At 24.4% G+C, this 18,130-nt stretch overlaps 1 protein-coding gene across 4 annotated transcripts in view; it reads left to right on the top strand.

Annotated features, from left to right (window-relative positions):
• Positions 1–18,130, top strand: part of LOC117174400 — a 478,217-nt gene that overhangs the window by 296,142 nt on the left and 163,945 nt on the right. For all 4 annotated transcript variants that reach the window (XM_033363493.1, XM_033363492.1, XM_033363491.1 and 1 more), the window contains 5 exons: positions 369–793; positions 3,611–4,145; positions 7,376–7,546; positions 7,946–8,080; positions 12,850–12,952. In XM_033363493.1, coding sequence (XP_033219384.1) covers positions 369–793; positions 3,611–4,145; positions 7,376–7,546; positions 7,946–8,080; positions 12,850–12,952 — 1,369 coding nt within the window. The remainder of the gene's footprint in view (positions 1–368; positions 794–3,610; positions 4,146–7,375; positions 7,547–7,945; positions 8,081–12,849; positions 12,953–18,130) is intronic.

Here is an 18,130-nt window from a genome sequence, read left to right as displayed (position 1 = left end):
TTCTGTTAAAATCGTCTTTCTTGGTCGAAAATTAATTTTTTATGATTAAAAATGTATGCTTCTTGGTTTTTTTTACTAGAAAATTTAACTATTTGGTAAAAAATTAAACTATCTTGTTGAAAATTCATCTTTGTTGATTGAAAATTAATCCTTTCAGGTATAAAAATAAATTGTTTTTTAAATCATTCTACTCTTTTTAGCTGGAAAATGTAATTTTTTTAGTGAAAATTCGTCTATTTGAGATATAAAATTAATCTTTCCTAGTTAAAAATCCAACTGTTTTGTTGAAAATTGCATCGACTTTGACCTGAAATCTTAGGAATGTGAAATGATGAAGTCCATAATCTAATTTTTGCTCTATTTTGCAGTATCGTTCTTTGGACAGCTGCGACGCCAGCGGCGAGTACACAACTGGAGAATCAGACGTCGAGAAACAGTCGATCTCCTCCGAAGATTTGCAGAGCAGCATAGTTACTTATCGTCGACTCGATGGATATTTAGGATGCGTTTCGCAGTCCGTTTCTCAGGAAATTTTTGATTCTGCGGAGATGACGCCTGTGAATGAAAGCTATCAGCCATTTATAACGGAAACGAGCACTCCGAAGGTCGTGATGAGATCCAAGAGGAAGGCAAATGGTCCCAGACCCTGGAGTGTTTCCTGCATCACGCAAATTAGGAACAACTCGAACGAAAATGAAGGAAATGACTCGATCTCTCAGTTTTCCATTTCCGAGACTGCTCTTCATCAACTCGTCGCATCTTCACCCATCAAATCGATGTCCTTGGATGCAACGTGAGTTTCATTTTTCAATCAAATTTCAAATGAAAAATCATATTTATAATTATATGAAACTCATGTCCCTATAGTGCCCTATATGCAGCCCATTTTTGCTACAAAATTTATCTTTTTCATTTTGCTAATTCATATATTTTGTTGAAAATTGTACTGGGAAACATCCTGAGATATCTTGAACAAATTTGGAAATGTCGGAATTTTTTTTCATGATTTGAGCCGATTATCTCAGGGTGGCTGTGCTGGACCAGGAAATGACAGTGAATTTTTTTTTGACCGGGAATTTTACAAATTTGTGGAAGAAAAATCTGTCCATGTTCGATTTCAACAGTTTTTAAATAATTAGTTAAATTGTTATGTTTTTAAATTATGCTATTATTTAGCTTACAATGCGTAATTCAAAATTTTTGCACATTAAAAATTTTCCATTTAAATTTTTTATTTCTAAGCTTGCATTTTTAATTTAAAGAATTTGTAGATGCTTTCTTAAAGACTTGAAGAAATAAAAAATAAAAGCCTTTGATGTTGAATATTTTGGATAAAAAACATTTTTATTTAATAAATAAATTTTTTTTTTTAATTTATCTGTACTTTAAGTAATAAAAAATGAACAAAAACGATTTGACAAAAAGATTTTACATCAGTTCAAAATTTAAGAATTTTCAGATTTTAAAGTTAAAACTTATAAACGGTTTCAATTTTTAAAGTCTTAGTCATTAAACAAATGTGAACGTTTGACTAAAGTTTATAAACTATTTTCAACTTTAAAATAACTTCATAATAATATATTCTTAATTAAAGGATTTTATTACATTTAAAAATTTTAAACTAAAAAAAAAAAAGAATTTTTATAGAAAAAAATCCAGAATTCTGAACCAAAAACTTGAATTTTAAACTAAAAAAGATGAATTTTTAAAGAAAAAGATTAATTTAATCCTACAAAAAGAAAAAATTCCAGAATTCTGAACCGAAAAGTTGAATTTTGGACTAAAAAAGTAGAAGTTTCAAAGAAAAAGTTAAATTTACTACTAAAAAAGACGAATTTCGAACAAAACTCAAGAATTCTCAACCAAAACGTTGAATTTTAAACTGAAAAAGAAGAATTTTCAAACAAAAAGTTCAATTTTCGATCAAAAAGTCGAATTTTTAATGAAAAATTATTTTTAATTTTCCTAAGAATCTTAAGAAAATGTTTTTATTCTTTTGATTCCTTTCACAATTCTTGAAAAGAATTAAATTTTTTTGTATAAAATCTTTGAAAATCTATATTTTGTTTTATATTAGGCTATCATTTCAAGTTTTACATTGAGATTGAATCTTTTCAAAACTTCTACATATCTCTTAAAATAAATAAATAATAATGTTCAATATTTGTTTATACATCCAAATTGTGAAGAAATGTTCTCAAATTTGCAGGATTTTGTGAAAATTGTAGACAAAATTTAATTCATTTTGATAGTTAAACATTCAGTTAAAAAAACAATGTTTTCCAACAAAATAAATCAATTTTTAACGAAAGAAATAAATTTTTAATAAAAATGACGAATCTGTCATCTATGAAAATGAATTTTCAACTACGAACCTTAATATTTTATAAAAAAAATTAACTTTGGACAAAGTACATAAATTTTTAACAAAATAATTTAATTTTCAACCAAATGTCGAATAATAAAATTTTCTTCTAAAACATACGAATTTTTATCAAATTACCTGAATTTTCAACTAAAAAAACTAACTTTTAAACACAAACTAGAGTAGTTTTTTCTCAATATTTCTATTTTTATATATTTCATAAAGTTTTGATATGTTTATATTTTATGTTATCTTCTTCCTCATTTTATTCTTCACAATTTTATATTTATTGTAAAATTTGGTCACTCGCTGATAAAAAACTCTTATGAATCACATGATTTTTAAGCATTTTTAACCCTCAAAGTGCATACATGGTAAAAATCACAGTAAAGTGCATCGTGGGTGCTTTATACCCCAGCGTATTTAATCATGTATTGTTTAACCCCCATTGAAATATTCTGTTACAATAAAATTATCCGATATAGTTAAAGGTATTTTTTATAAGGTAGACTTGATTTTATAGCTATTTATTTATTTTAAGCCTGTCAACAAAAAAATATTGAAAAAGGTGAAAAATGTTTTTTTTTTCCTAAAAATTCATAACTCACGCAATTTTAATTATTTTAACCTGAAGATTTATGACTAGACTTTTGAAATAGTGTACTTTCATAAAAAAAATATTTCAACATGCGTGCTTTCAAAAAAGATATTTATTTGCACAGTTAAAAAGTAAGTTATAAGTAAGAAAAAAAAATGAAATAATCGGAAAAAAATCATTATTTCACTTCATATGATATACTTACGTTAGAAAGTAATCAAAAATCAATGAAATTAAAAAAAATTGGCTCCAAAATTATTTTTTCACTCACTGAGTGCGCACTGGGTCTTTAATACCCCCGGATTTTTTACCTCCACTTTCAACAGCTGCTACCTGACGCAGCATGCTAAACGACTTCTTATAGTTAGTGTCTCCAACTAAAGCCAAATGGCGACACTTACTCAATTTTTTTCGAATTAAGTGTGATTTCTAAGAGTTTGAAAATTGCTTCGGGTGCCTGCCACCCACAATGCACTTTAAGGGTTAAACGTCCTTTTATTAATTATTATAATGATTTAAAACGTCAAAATAACTTTTTGCGCATACATTTGAAATTAAAAATATTGATACTTAGTAAAAAATAGTTTTCTTTTTCTTTTAACGAAAACAATTTTTCCAGTAATGACTCTTTTCTTTTGATCTTGCAGAGGTTCAACCGCTCCATTCAATAACTCAACATCGACCTTATTGGAAGAAACCGTAAGTGGTCAGGATGCTCGCACAATAAGGACCAGTTCACTCCGCAGGAGAAAAAGCAGATTGCGCAAAAAGACTTTGAGTCGTAAGAGTGAATCGGGATCCGATGGTGTAAATGCAATTCAGAATTCCGGAAGTAGCGACGGCAGTTCGAATCATCATTGTTCCGCGCGAAATCGGTCAATTCGAACAATAGCGCGAGACTCTCATGGACGCTTGACGACTCTCGTCAAGTCTGGATCATTTTCTGGATGTCCTGCCAATCAGGAGTTGTCTGGTGAGCGACTTTCCGTGAGCGATCCTGCTCCGGTGAAAAGACTCACTTACTGTCAGTCGAACGCTTCTACTTCCGACGCAGAGGAGGAGGAACGCACCTGCAATCGGGGCAAGGAAATCTGCAGTGGACAGTTCAACGCTGACAGTGATGTCGAGAAGAATAGTCTGGGAACTGTTTCCTTCTCTGAGCAAGCTTGGGACAATTATCAGGTAATTTTTTTAATTAAAAGTCTATGAGAAAGGCAGACTTCACACGTCCCACCCCCCTTTTTTTTCAAGTTATCCTTTTCTCGTGTTTTTTTTTCGCTTAAATAGGAAAGACAATCTTGCTACTTTTGGTTGAAAGGGTTTTGGTTCAGAATTCATCTCTTCTGGTCAAAAGTATGAGTAGAAAATTTGTCTTCTTGGATTGAAAATTCATCTTTTAGTAGAAAAGAAATTTTTTTTTGGTTTAAAATTAATTCTTTTTAATTAAAAAGGTTACCATTATATTTTTAGTGCAGGGATTCATCTCTTTTGGTTGAGAATTTAATTATTTTTTTTTTTAAATTCATCTTTTAATAGAAAAGTAATTTTTGTTTGCAAAAGTTTTGTTTGGAAATTCAACTATTTTGTTGAGTCATATTTTTTTGTTTAAAAAAATTTAATTATTTTAGTGGCTTTTTCTAATAGAAAAATCTTTCTTTTGGATTCAAAATTCATCTTTTGGTAGAAAAGAAAATTTTTTTGTTTAAAATTAATTCTTTTTAATTAAAAAGGTTACCATTATATTTTGAGTGCAGGATTGATCTCCTTTGATTGAGAATTTAATTCTTTTTTTTTTTGAAAATTCATCTTTTTATAGAAAAGTAATTTTTGTTTGCAAGAGTTTTGTTTGGAAATTTAACTATTTTAGTGGCTTTTTTTATTAGAAAATTCTTTCTTTTGGATTCAAAATTCATCTTTTGATAGAAAAGAAAATTTTTTTGTTTAAAGTTAATTCTTTTTAATTAAAAAGGTTACCCATTACATTTTTAGTGCAGGATTGATCTCTTTTGGTTGAGAATTTAATTCTTTTTTTTTTTTTTTTTTTTTTTTTTTTTTGAAAATTTATCTTTTTCTAGAAAAGTAATTTTTGTTTGCAAAAGTTTTGTTTGGAAATTCAACTATTTTGTTGAGTCATATTTTTTCGTTTTAAAAAAATTTAACTATTTTAGTGGCTTTTTTTAATAGAAAATTCTTTCTTTTGGATTCAAAATTCATCTTTTGCTAGAAAAGTATTTTTTTCGCAAAAGTTTGCTACTATAATTTTGTTTCTAAATTCTTCCATTTTTGTTAAAAAATTTAATTATTTTTTTAATAATTCAACTGTTTTTTTTTCTCTTTTTTTTCAAAATTCGTTTTTTCAGGTAGAAAATTAAACTATTTTGCAGAAAATTTACATTTTTTGCTCTAAAATCGATGATTTGCTTAAAAAAATAATCTGTTTTGATAGAGGCTTCAACTTTTTTGTTGAAATTTTTTTCTTTTTTTTTTTTGGTGGAATTCTTCTGTTTTTTTTTAATGAAAAATAAAATCTTTTTTTCAACTAAAAATATAATTGTTATATTTTTAGTGAAAATTAAACTCTTTGGTTAAAAATTTTGTTTTTGTTTTTGTTTTTGCTGTTTTTATAGAAAATGTATTAATTTAATTTATTACCTAATTTTAATTTAATTAATTATTAATGAGGTATCTTTGGTGAAAAGTCATCTTTCCGGTTGAAAATTAAATTATTATGTAGAAAATTCACATTTTTTGCTCTAAAATCGATGATTTTCTTGAAAAATAATCTGTTTTGGCGGAGGATTCAACTTTTGTTTTCAAAATTCTTTCTTTTATTTTGTTTAAATTCTTCTGTTTTTTAATGAAAAATAAAATCCTTTTTTATCTAATGATATATTTATTATTATTTTTAGTGAAAATTTAACTTTTTGGTTAAAATTTTGTTTTTGCTGTTTTGATAGAAAATTTATTGTTTCAATTTATTACCTAAATTTAATTTAACTAATTATCAATGAGGTATCTTTGTTGAAAACTAAATTTTCCGGTTGAAAATTGAACTATTTGGTTGCAAATTCTACTGTTCGATTACAAATTTAATTATTTGGTTGAAAATTCATGTTTTCGTAGAATATTAATCTTTTTTGTTTGAAAGTTAATTCTTTTAAATGAAAACAGTAAACTATTATATTTTTAGTGCAAGATTAATCTCTTTTGATTGAAAATGCAATTCTTTTTTTGGATAATTCATCTTTTGTTAGAAAATTAATCTTTTCTGAAAGTTGTTTCTCGTTTTTGTTGTTGTAAAATCTATAATTTTGTTGAAAAACAAAATATTTTGTAGAAGATACGCCTTTTTGACTGTAAAATCCATAATTTCGCTGAAAAGTAATCTGTTTTAGTAGAATTCATTCTTTGTCAAAACTTTTCAAAGACTGGTTTGTAAAAATATTCATTTTTTTGGTTGAAAATTAATTTTTTAAGATGAAAATTTAACTATATGGTGAAAAATTTGTCTTTATTCGAAAATTAATCTTTTTTGTTTAAAATTCAACTATCTGGTTAAAAATATTTTATATTTTCGGGTTGAAAATTCAACTGGTAGAAAATTATTTTTGGCTTCGAATATTTATTTTTTTGCAGGTTAAAAATTGAAGTATTTGGTTAAAAACTCTTCTTTTGGTAGGAAATCAATCTTCTTGATTGAAAATTTTACTATCTTGTTAAAAATTCTCTTTTTTTTTGTAAAGTCCATAATTTGGCTGAAAATTAATCTGTTGAAAATTTAACTATTTTGAAGAAATTCATATTTTTTGGTCAAAAATTTAACTATTTTGGTGAAGATAAAGCTTTTTGTACAGAAAATTCTTCCTTTTAAATTGAAAATTCATCTTTTGACAGAATTTTGTTGCCCAGAAATTTTTTCAAAAAGATTAATTTTTTTGGTTGAAAATTAATTTTTCAAGATGAAAATTTAACTATTTGGTGAAAATTTTGTCTTTATTATAAAATTAATCTTTCTGGTTAAAAACATTTATTTTGTTAAAAATTTATATTTTCCATTTGTAAATTCAATAATTTAGTAATTTTTAAATTCTTGTTCCACCAAAAAATCTTTCATAGTTGATAAAAATTGTTTTTGGCTTGAAATATTAATTTTTTTGCCGGTTAAAAATTGAACCATTTGGTTAAAAACTCTTTTTTCTTGATTAAAAATTTACCTATCTTGTTAAAAATAGAATATATTTCGACTTAAAAATTGTTAACAAAAATTGAGTCCTATTTTCGTTAAAAAATGTATTTCCCCTGCTTAGAGAGAGCTTTGGACTGTGAAGTCTGCATTCACATAATTCCAGCACCTTCAAGAATAGAAATTTATAAATTTAAATAATAAATTTTGGATTTTTGTCGATTTTCAGGAAAATTATATGAGCGAGGCTTACAGTGAAGCACCTGATCTTGAAGCTGCTCGCCGCCTTTTGGATTTTGGCGACGACTACAGAAATTATTTCGACAGTCAATCCGACTGCGCGTCTAGCATGGGCGCGATTCGCGACTGTTCATCGCCTATTCCTAGAAGGCGTATAAAAGTACGTTCCTTTATGATGTTCTTTTTTGACCGAGTTTCGATATTTTTCCTATAAACTGAATCGACACTGTAAATATAGATTCCGTCAGTTTAAGAATTGTTTAAGAAACGATTGTCATATCTGGAAAACTGAGTGAAAAATACAATCTCCCACCGATTTGAAGACGTATTTTTTTTCATCTGATTTTCCCCCATCTAGTTTAGAATATTTGGTGTAGCTCTAGTTTCTCTTTTTCTCTCGAAATTAATTTCTTTGACTTTTGATAACAAGGGCTTTTCTTAACAAAAAATTAACTTTCGTCGCAGTTTCGACTAACAAAATGATTGATGCTTTGAAGCCTTTTTAATATTTCTCATGCTAACTTGCTTACAAATGTTTTTTTTTCTTTTTTCTTTACAGACTGCCGTGACTGAAGACATCGACAGCGACAGCGACGTTGAGGACTCGTGTAAATTGATTGAAAAGTCACATTGTCATCTGATGCACGCTGAAAAATGTATGATGAATAAGGGACTTCTGATAGGCGATGATTGTGTATGTATCCATTTGGGGCGATTGATTCATGCGATTATTAGCTTGGTGCAAATTGTGGTGGAATATATGCTGCTTTCCTATAGAAAAATCAAGAATTCCTTGCGCAATTTGATGAAAGTTCCGATTCGCTTTTGTGGCAAGGTCTGCAAAATGGGCCTCTCAATGGCAAATATGTTGAGATTTTTTTGAAAATGTGATACTTGCCGTTAATCTAGAAGTTTGTGATTCATTTTAAAAGATTCGCAATATGCTTTACTATTGTTAATATATTCAATATAGAGATTAGAGTTATATTTTAAATAAATTCTATTTAAAAGAGAAGAAAAAATATTATTTAAATGATTTTTAAATATCTCAGTATATATTTACTGTGAGAATTTTTGCATTTTTGCTATTTTGAATGTTATCTATGCTTTTAGTCTTTTAAGCTTTGACTAACCATCTTTGTACCCGAAATTGTGTTTTATTTTTTATTTTGTTCACTCAAAAAAGAAAAAAAGGACTTTACGCATTTGTATATATTTTTTATTTATTGTTAGTACTACGTGATCATTAAGTAATAAATAAATGTGCTTTAAATTTGTGCTTTTTGTGTTTTTTTCTATGTGTGTGTATTTTACTCTGCTGCTTGTGTGCTTTTTTTATATGGATTTTACATGTTTTACTGCATGCTTGCTTTTTTCTAATCGCTTCGAGTGCTTTTCTTTCATTACTTGCTTATTAATAAAATTCATACTTTCAGGTCTCGGACTCACCACTCTATTTACTTTTTTTTATTATTTATACTAAAAAGAATAATATTCAACAAATTGGGTCAATTTTCTAGAAAATAGTTAAATTTTTAAACTGAAAATACTAATTTTTTACCATAGGATGTAATAGGGAATATTCAAGCCAAAAACATATTTTAATTTGAAATAAAAAGAGTTTAATATAAAAAAACGTGTTTTATATCAAATATTTGACTCTTCGATCAAAAAAATTATTTGGTACTACGAAAGAAACAATAAGTTAATTAAGAAAAAAATATCAATATCAGATAGTTAAATTTGATACCAGGAGGAACAATTTTCTATTCAAATTATGAGAATATGTTTGAAAATTAATTTTAAACCAAATAGTTGAATTTTTCATTTAAAAAAAAAGAAACCATTTTCAACAAACAATCAAATCATTAAATTTTCGTTTAAAAAAATAAATTTCAGTTAGAAAAAAGAAGAAATTTCTACAGGGTTGTGGAATTTTTAAGCCAAAGAGACGAATTCTCTACAAGACGCATTTTAATCAAATACTTGACCTCAACCAAAAAAATTGATTTTGTACTAATAAAGACTAATTGTTAATAAAATATATTTTTTTCGACCGAAATCGTTAAATTTTATACCAAAATAATGAATTTTTTTTATTAAAAAAAGAAATTTTTATAAATGAATTGTAAACAAAGTAGTTGAATATTTAACTAAAAAAAAGAGAAACCATTTTGAACAAGAAATCAAATTATTAAATTTTCTATTAAAAATATTAAATTTTCTATTAAAAATATTAAATTTCAGTAAAAGGAAAACTAATTTTCTACAAAATTGTGAAATTTTCAAGCCAAAGAGGCGAATTCTCTGCGATTTAAAAATAAATATTTGAATTTTTAAACTAAAAAAAAATTGCTGCATAAATTTCTGTTGAATATTATTTTTTTAATTTAAAAACAATTTTTCTACAAAAAATTTAATTTTGTACGAATAAGTTGAATTTTCACCTCGAAAATTGTGAAATTTCAACAAAATACGTACATTTTAAACTAATTACTTGAATTTTTAGACTAAAAAAAATCATTTTTCAAACAAATTTTTGTTTAAAAAAGCGTAAAAGCCGAATTGTCTACAAATTCCATTAATTTGAAATAAATATTTTGAATAGTGGATGTGATGTTCAGATTTTATTCACATAATTTTTAGTTTGTATTTTTTTTATTTCTAAATTGGTTTTAATAAATATATGAATTTTTCGGAACCAGAAAAAAATCATTTTTTAAACTAAAATTGTGTAGTATAAATTTCAATTAAATATTAATTTTTTAATTTAAGAAAACAAACTTTCAACAAAACAGTTTAATTCGGTGCAAAAAAGTAGTTTAATTTTAAAACCGGGAATTGTGAATTTTCCACAAAATACGTAACTTTTCAATAAAAAACTTGAATTTTTTTTACCAGAAAGACGAATTTTCAACACAATACATCAATATTTAACCAAATAGTTTAATTTTGTACTAAAAAAGAAAAATTTTCTATAAATTACATCAATTAAAAAAATATATTTTGAACAGTGGCTGTTTAATTGAATTGAAGTTGAATGTTTAATATAAAAACATCGATTGTGAACCAATGACTGAGAGTTATAAATTTATGTTGGGGAAAAATAATTTTTAATGAAAAAAAATAATAATTTTGCTACATGACAGTTTAATTTTGTACAAAATAGTTGAATTTTATAACAAATTGTGGAATTTTATACCAAATTGTGGAATTTTATACCAAATTGTGGAATTTTATACCAAATTGTGGAATTTTATACCAAATTGTGGAATTTTATATCAAATTGTGGAATTTTATATCAAATTGTGGAATTTTATACCAAATTGTGGAATTTTATACCAAATTGTGGAATTTTATACCAAATTGTGGAATTTTATACCAAATTGTGGAATTTTATACCAAATTGTGGAATTTTATACCAAATTGTGGAATTTTACACCAAATTGTGGAATTTTACACCAAATTGTGGAATTTTACACCAAATTGTGGAATTTTACACCAAATTGTGGAATTTTATACCAAATTGTGGAATTTTATACCAGATTGTGGATTTTTTCAACCAAATACACGAATTTGCTATGAAAAAGTTTAATTTTCAACCCGAGAATTGTGAATTTTTAACGAGAAAATTAATTTACAATTAATCATTTGAATTTTCAACAAAATAGTTACATTTTCAGTTAAAACACACAACTTCTTAAACCAAAAAAAGAAAACAATTTTCAACTAATGTTATGATTATTTAACAACAACAAAAAAATGAGTTGAATTTTCCATAATTAATAAATGAATTTTTAATGAAAAATGAAATAGTTGATAATATAACAAAAAATATTTAAATTTAAAATTGTATATGGTAGTATTTAATCAACAAAGGCGAATTTTGAACAAAATACGTCAATTTTCAACGAAATAGTTCAGTTTTCCACTTAACTGTGTATCTTTTAAGCTAAAAATCTGAATTTTTTAGAAAACAGTTGAATTTTGAAACCGAAAATGTGAAGTTTAATTTAAATTTAATTTAAATTTAATTTAATTTTGAAAAAAATAATCTGATTTTGAACCGAGTAATAAAATTTTTGAATAAAAATATGAATTGTTAATGAAAAATGTAATAGTAGACTTCAAAAAACATTCAAACATTCAGTAAACATTAAAGTTTATTTTTAATACTTGAAAATTTTTATTAAAGTATTTTGAGGTTTTTAAAAAATTTAAAAACACTATTTACTTTATTTTTAATCTGTAAAGTGAGTCCAAGGCCTGTAATTTTTAAGTCCGAAACTCCACCTTTTCAAAATATATAAGTAGTTCATTTTATTTTTCAAACCTTTAAGTATAATTAGGCTAAATTTTATGTAAAAAGATTATTTTAGGATAGTTGCATTATTAAATACGATGACTAAAATATTTATTTATTAAATAAAAAAGTAGAAATTGTATTTTTTTGGTCGAATCTATAATTGTTCATTCAGTCTGCAAAATCAGTAATTATTACATGCAGTACATAAAGTTACATTAGTAAAATAAAAAAGTTAAATTTTTTAACATATTTTTTTAACCGCATTAAGTTTAAATATTAGTAATTGATTTAAGTTTTGTTTACATCGCTTGATTTTAAAACGTAAGTTGTCACTATTTTAATTAAAAAGTACTTTCTTTATATTATTCGACTCAAAAATGTATAAAATTAAAATTTTTTTATTTTATAATTATTATTTAGAATTAAAAAATTATAAAATTTAGAAAATGTAAAAAGAAATTAATTGAAAGAAAAATTTCTCATAAATTAGTGGAAAGGTAAGCATTAGAATACCAACCTCAATATTATTATGTTACACAATTTTTTCGCTGTAATAAAAGTTTAAAAATTATTAAAACTGGCAAAATGTACGAACATTGCACATAAAAAAAATATAGTTTGAAAATATAAAATAATGGCATTTACATATAATTTAAACCAAATAAGTTTCAGTTGAACAATTTTTCAACTTTTTAAAATGAAATCTTAATTAAGCAAAATCCAAGAAAGTATTTTTTTTTTCTTCATTAAAAAACAATTTTAGTATTCAGCAGGAAAATTTTCCTCATTTTCAATTTTATATTCAAACTTGCTACAATTTTTGCACCAATTGAATAAATTACAAAAATTTCAAAAGTTTAAAAAACTTTCAGCTACTACTAACAGTTCTTTTTTTTTTAATTTTACAAAATTCCAGAGTTTGTTTTGGAGAAAGACATTAAAATTTTTAACACATATTCCGTTATTGGTACGTATTCATAATTTTATAATCTATTAATAATTATACCTATCCTAATGTGCATTTAATTTTCATATAGCTCTCTTTGAAAATCTCTTAAATTTTCCCTCTGCATGTGAAGCTTTTTTTTTTTGTTTCGAACTTTATTTTCCTAAAAATTTGTTTCCAAGACTTGATAAATTTTTAAAAAATATTTCAGGCGGAGATTGCTGGTGCTTGCAGGGAAAATATCAAGTCTCTTCGCACTTTACTGGAATCTGGTGGCGTTTCCCAGAGAGACAAGCACGGCAAACAAATTCGAGGTGAGTACAGAGAAAAAATTAAACTTCGATCGGCTTTAAAAACCATGTTGCCATGCTCTGCTGCCTTATTCGTCACTGCCTTCAGTCGGATCGTCTTTCTATTTCTCGCCTAATATCAGGTTTCGAAATCGAATCGAGGAAACGAGAAATCAAGAGAAATATCGAACATTCACAGGCCTCGTTCTCACCGCCATAATTAATTTTCTAGCAGAAAAGATAATATTTTTTCACAAAATATATCCATTTTTAAACAGTTAGTTGAATTTTCAACAAGATAGTTAAATTTTCTACCAAAAAGATTAATTTTTTTTACAAAAACAAAATACGAATTTTAAACAAATTACATCAATTTTTAAGTAAATAGTTTGAAGAGTGGAAATGATGTTAGTTCATATTTTATTTTATTTTATTAATTTTGAGTATATTTTTTTGGTTTCTCAACATTTTCTAAATAATAGTTTCATTTTCTTCCAAATAGTTGAATTTTATAACAAATTTTTTAATTCTCAAGCAGAAAAAACGAATTTTCTATAAAAAAAAACAAGGGTGGCCGCTGGAGCGGAAAGTGACAGTGAATTATTATTAATTAGTTTTTAAATAATTATTTGAATATTTATGTTTTTCAATTATGCTATGGTTTAGCTTACAACGCATGATTCAAAATTTCTTTACTTAAAAAATTTTCCATTTAAAATTTTTGATTTCTAAGCTAGCACTTTCAATTTAAAGAATTTTTAGATGCTTTCTTAAAGACTTGAACAAATAAAAAATAAAAGCTTTTGATGTTGAACATTTTGAATAAAAAACATTTTTATTTCATAAATAAATAAATTTTTTAAAATTGATCTGTACTTTAAGGAATAAAAAGTGAATAAACTATTTTTAACTTAAAAATAACTTCATAATAATATATTCTTAATTAAAGGATTTTTAAAAATTTTACATATTGTTTCAGCCTAAATCATTCCATTTTTAACCCATTAAATTTGAAATTTTTAATTAAAAAAAGAAATATTAATTATTGAATATTTAGCAAAATTTGAAATTTTATTTAAGACAAGTAAATTGAAACCAAATATTTAACAGTAAAGAATCTTTTACTGAATTTTTTGACACAGAAAATCTGGAATCGTTAAAATTTCGAAGGGCCTTTAAACTTTGAACGTTATAATTTTAATTGTTGTATTTGAAAAATGCTTAATTTGTGAGTGAAATTTTAAAATTTTCATGTATAATTTACAAATTAACTTTTGTAAAAAAAATTGCGTAATTTTAAGAGATATTCAGGAGTTTTAAAAAGATTAAAAATTATCATGCAAATTTTAGAAAGTTTTCTTAAAATATTCTAGAATCTTTTTGAAAATTTTGTTTAAATCTTTGAAAAACTTTTGAAATATTCTCTTTAAATTATTTTTCAAAACGAAAAGTTATTTTTAATTTTCCTAGAAATATTAGGAACATGTTTTTATTTTTTGAAGCCTTTCGCAATTCTTGAAAATAATCTAATTTTTTGTTTAAAATTTGCGAAAATCTACATTTTGTTTTATATTAGGCTATCATTCCAAGTTTTAAATTAAGTTTGAATCTTTTCAAAACTTCTACATATCTCTAAAATTACTCAAATTTCGCCTCTAAATAATAAATGTTCAATTTTTATTTATACCTCCAAATTGCAAAGAAATTTTCTAAAATTTGCAGGATTTTGTGAAAATTGTAGAAAAAATTTAATTAATTTTGACAGATATTTAGAAGTTCTGCAACAATTTCCGAAATATTTTTTAATTCAAAACAAATTTAAAACAACTTCTAGATTTCTCAAGATTTTAAAATAAAATTTTGAAGCTTTCCAAGGATGTTTAAACTATTTAAAAAGAAAATAATCGAATTTCTAATTTAAGAAGTGTTCAGTTAAACTTTTTTTTAATGTTTCAATATTTGAGGTTTCAAGCTTAAAATTCCATAAAATTATATAATTTTGAAAATTTTAAAGTTCATTGATTGAATTTTTAATTTAAAGCATTGAAAATGATAACGTGGATTTATATTTTTTAATATTGAAAAATTTTAGTACCTTCAATTTTATACGCGTAAATTATTGAGAATTTGAATACAAAATTTTTAAATTAAAAACTTTTGAATGTCAATTTTAAAAGTTCAAAATTTAACAGTTCCACTTTGAGTGCTTTCATTTACAGCTGAATTTTTATTACCTCAAGTGGAAATTTTTTTAGCTTTTTAGTGTTACATTTTTTAAATTTCATTCACCGTGAAAAATGTTTGCAAACCGAGAAAACACCGGTAGTTGAATTTTATAACAATTTTTTAAATTCTGAAGCCAAAAAAAACGAATTTTCTATCAAACTTGAAATTTCAACCGAAGAATATGAATTTTCCACAAAAAAACCCTACTTTACAACTAATTAGTTGAGTTTTTAACCAAATATTTAATTATTCAATTAAGGAATTAATTTTAAATCAAGACAAAAACAAATTCTCAACTAAAATTATATGAATCTTTAAACACAAAAAATTATCTTTTAAGCAAATAGTTCAACTTTCAACCAAGGAGTTTAACTTTTAGCCAAAAAAGATTAATTAGAAAAATTATAATAGTAGATATTTTAATCACGAAAATAACTTTATTTTAAATGAATAATCGTTCAGTTGAACCTACAAAGGCAAATTTTCAAAAAAAAAAAAACAACCAATTTTCAATTAAAAAGAATTCTTTAGTTAACGAAAATAAAAATTTCATGACAAATGTTGAATTTCCAAACAAACAGTTAAATTTTTTAATGAAAAAAATGATTTGTCCACTAAGAAGATCAATTTTATACCCAAAATGATGATTTCTGAACAAAATATTTACATTTTTAATCCAAGAGATGAATTTTGAACCAAAATGATCAATCTTAACCGGATAAGTAAATTTTTAACAAATTAGTTTAACTTTTGACCAATTAGTTGAATTGTTAATCAAAAAAAGAAGAATTCCTCACGAAAAATATAATGCTTGTTAATTTAATTTAAAAATATTTATAATTTTATATAAAACAAAATAGTTCAATTCGTCCAAAAATATGAATTTTCAAGAAATTAATTCAATCCTCGGCCAAAAAGTACTTTAATTTTAAGCCAAAAAAAAATTTAATAAAAAAGTAGGAAATTTTTTCCAAAAGATATGCATTTTAAAACAAACAAAATATTTTTTTACAAAATTGTTGAATTTGCAACTAAAAAAAATTTTTCAGTCCAGAATAAAACCAAAGATATTCATGAAATTATAATTTGAAAGAAAAAATATTTTTAATGCAGAATAAAGTTTTTGAATATTGATTTAAGTTTCTATCTTTATTTTCTTTAATTTTGAATAAATATTATTTTCATAGGTTTTTCGAGAAAGTTAAAAAAATTCGTCGAAGATATAAAATATTAAAAAAAAAAGTGTGTTCAGGAAATATTTGAGAAGCTTAAAAAAATATTTAGACTTTAAAAGCTTTAAATAATTTCAGAATATTTGTTTAATGTTCGGAAATAATTCAAAGTTTAAAAGTATTTTTAAGCTCTTCAAGATTCCAAACATTCTGAAATATGTTTTAAACTGACTTAAATTATTCCTAAAATAAATTTGAAATCTTCCCGATTCATTTTGGACAGTTTTGGAAATATTTTGTAATGTTTTAAAAACTTAAAAAATATTCTCCTAAAACTAATCTTAAAAAAATAGAGAATCACTAAATATTCTCAAGAATTTATAGAATTTTTTTGTTATTCAACATCTTTAAACAAACTACAAAATTTTATTTCGAAATCTTCAAAAATCCTTATTTTTGTTTCGAGTTCAAAAATTGTTTTCAAAGTTCTAAATACCATTAAAAATTATTCAAATTTTTCCTAAAGTTTGGAAAAAATTGAAACAAAATTGCCTACAAATCTTCTAGATTATTTTTTTACAATTTTAGAAATCTTGTAATTTTTGGATATAGTTTTTAATCTTCCTTTAAAGTAAATGGCGTAAAATAAAAAAACTCAATTTTTTTTCGAGAAAAAAAATTTATTTTCTTGAAACCTTTAAAAAAATTTTAGTACGAAATCTTAAAAAATCTACTTTTTGTTTTAAATATGACATTTTCTATTGAAAGAGATCAATTATTTCAAACCAAAAAGATATTTGAAAAAAATATTGAATTTTCAACCAAAACAAATTTTTCTGTTAAGAAAGAGAAAAAATCCTGTTTCTAAAGAAAATTCAAAAAGACTGTTAAAGATTTTGGATATGTCGAAAAAGTCTCTAAAAATTATTTAAGAATTTTTTTAAGTTATAGGATTTTACAAAATTTTAGGAATAACTTAAGTCAGTTTAAAGCATATTTTTGATTCTTGCTGTTCGAAAAAGTAAAAAAAAATATTTTATTAATATCTCGCATTGGGTTTTCAAAATTATGGAAATCTTTTGGAAATATTTCAAAAGTTTCTAAATTTTTTGCTCGAAATCTTCCAAAATTTGCATTTGGTTTCAAGTTTTTCAAAATCTTTTCAAAATTTTATTTATTTATTAAAAACTTCTAAATATCTTTTTAAATTATTCGAATTTTTCCTAAACTATAAAAATCTTTCGTCATGTTTTGAAGCCTTTTTAAATGTTCTCTTAAAATAAATGTTTTGAAATAAAAAATCATAAAAATATTTCCAGAGCTTTAAAGAAAAAATTGTTATTCTCTTGAAACCTTTCAAAATTTTTAAAAAGCTTCTAATTTTTTTGTTCGAAGTCTTAAAAAATTTGCATATGGTTTCAAGTTATTATAAATCTTTTCAAATTTTCTATTATCTTTTCAAAAAGCTTCAGAATAAACTTTTCAATTATTAAAATTTTTCCTAAAATTTGGGAAAAAATTCCCTTGAAATCTTCTACATTCTTTTCTTGACTACTTCTGAAATCTTTTGGAATGTTTTGAACTATTTTAAATATTCGCTCAAAATAAATTTTGGCATATTTTATATTTTGTTTATTTATGTTCACTTATCTGTCTAGAATACATTTCTGATTTAATTTATTCAGCGTAGTCTCTAATTTAGTGGTAAAGGGGGAGGGTCGGTAAGGCCGGTTTTTGGCCTAATTTATTTTTGGACCAAAAAATCTGAAAAAATCATGGTAGTATCTTATAAGTATCCCGAGTC

Source organism: Belonocnema kinseyi, chromosome 6 (genome assembly GCF_010883055.1).
Source record: "Belonocnema kinseyi isolate 2016_QV_RU_SX_M_011 chromosome 6, B_treatae_v1, whole genome shotgun sequence".
NCBI lineage: Eukaryota > Metazoa > Arthropoda > Insecta > Hymenoptera > Cynipidae > Belonocnema > Belonocnema kinseyi.
The sequence above is the reverse complement of the archived record's forward strand: the minus strand, read 5'-3'. Positions and strand labels throughout refer to the sequence as shown.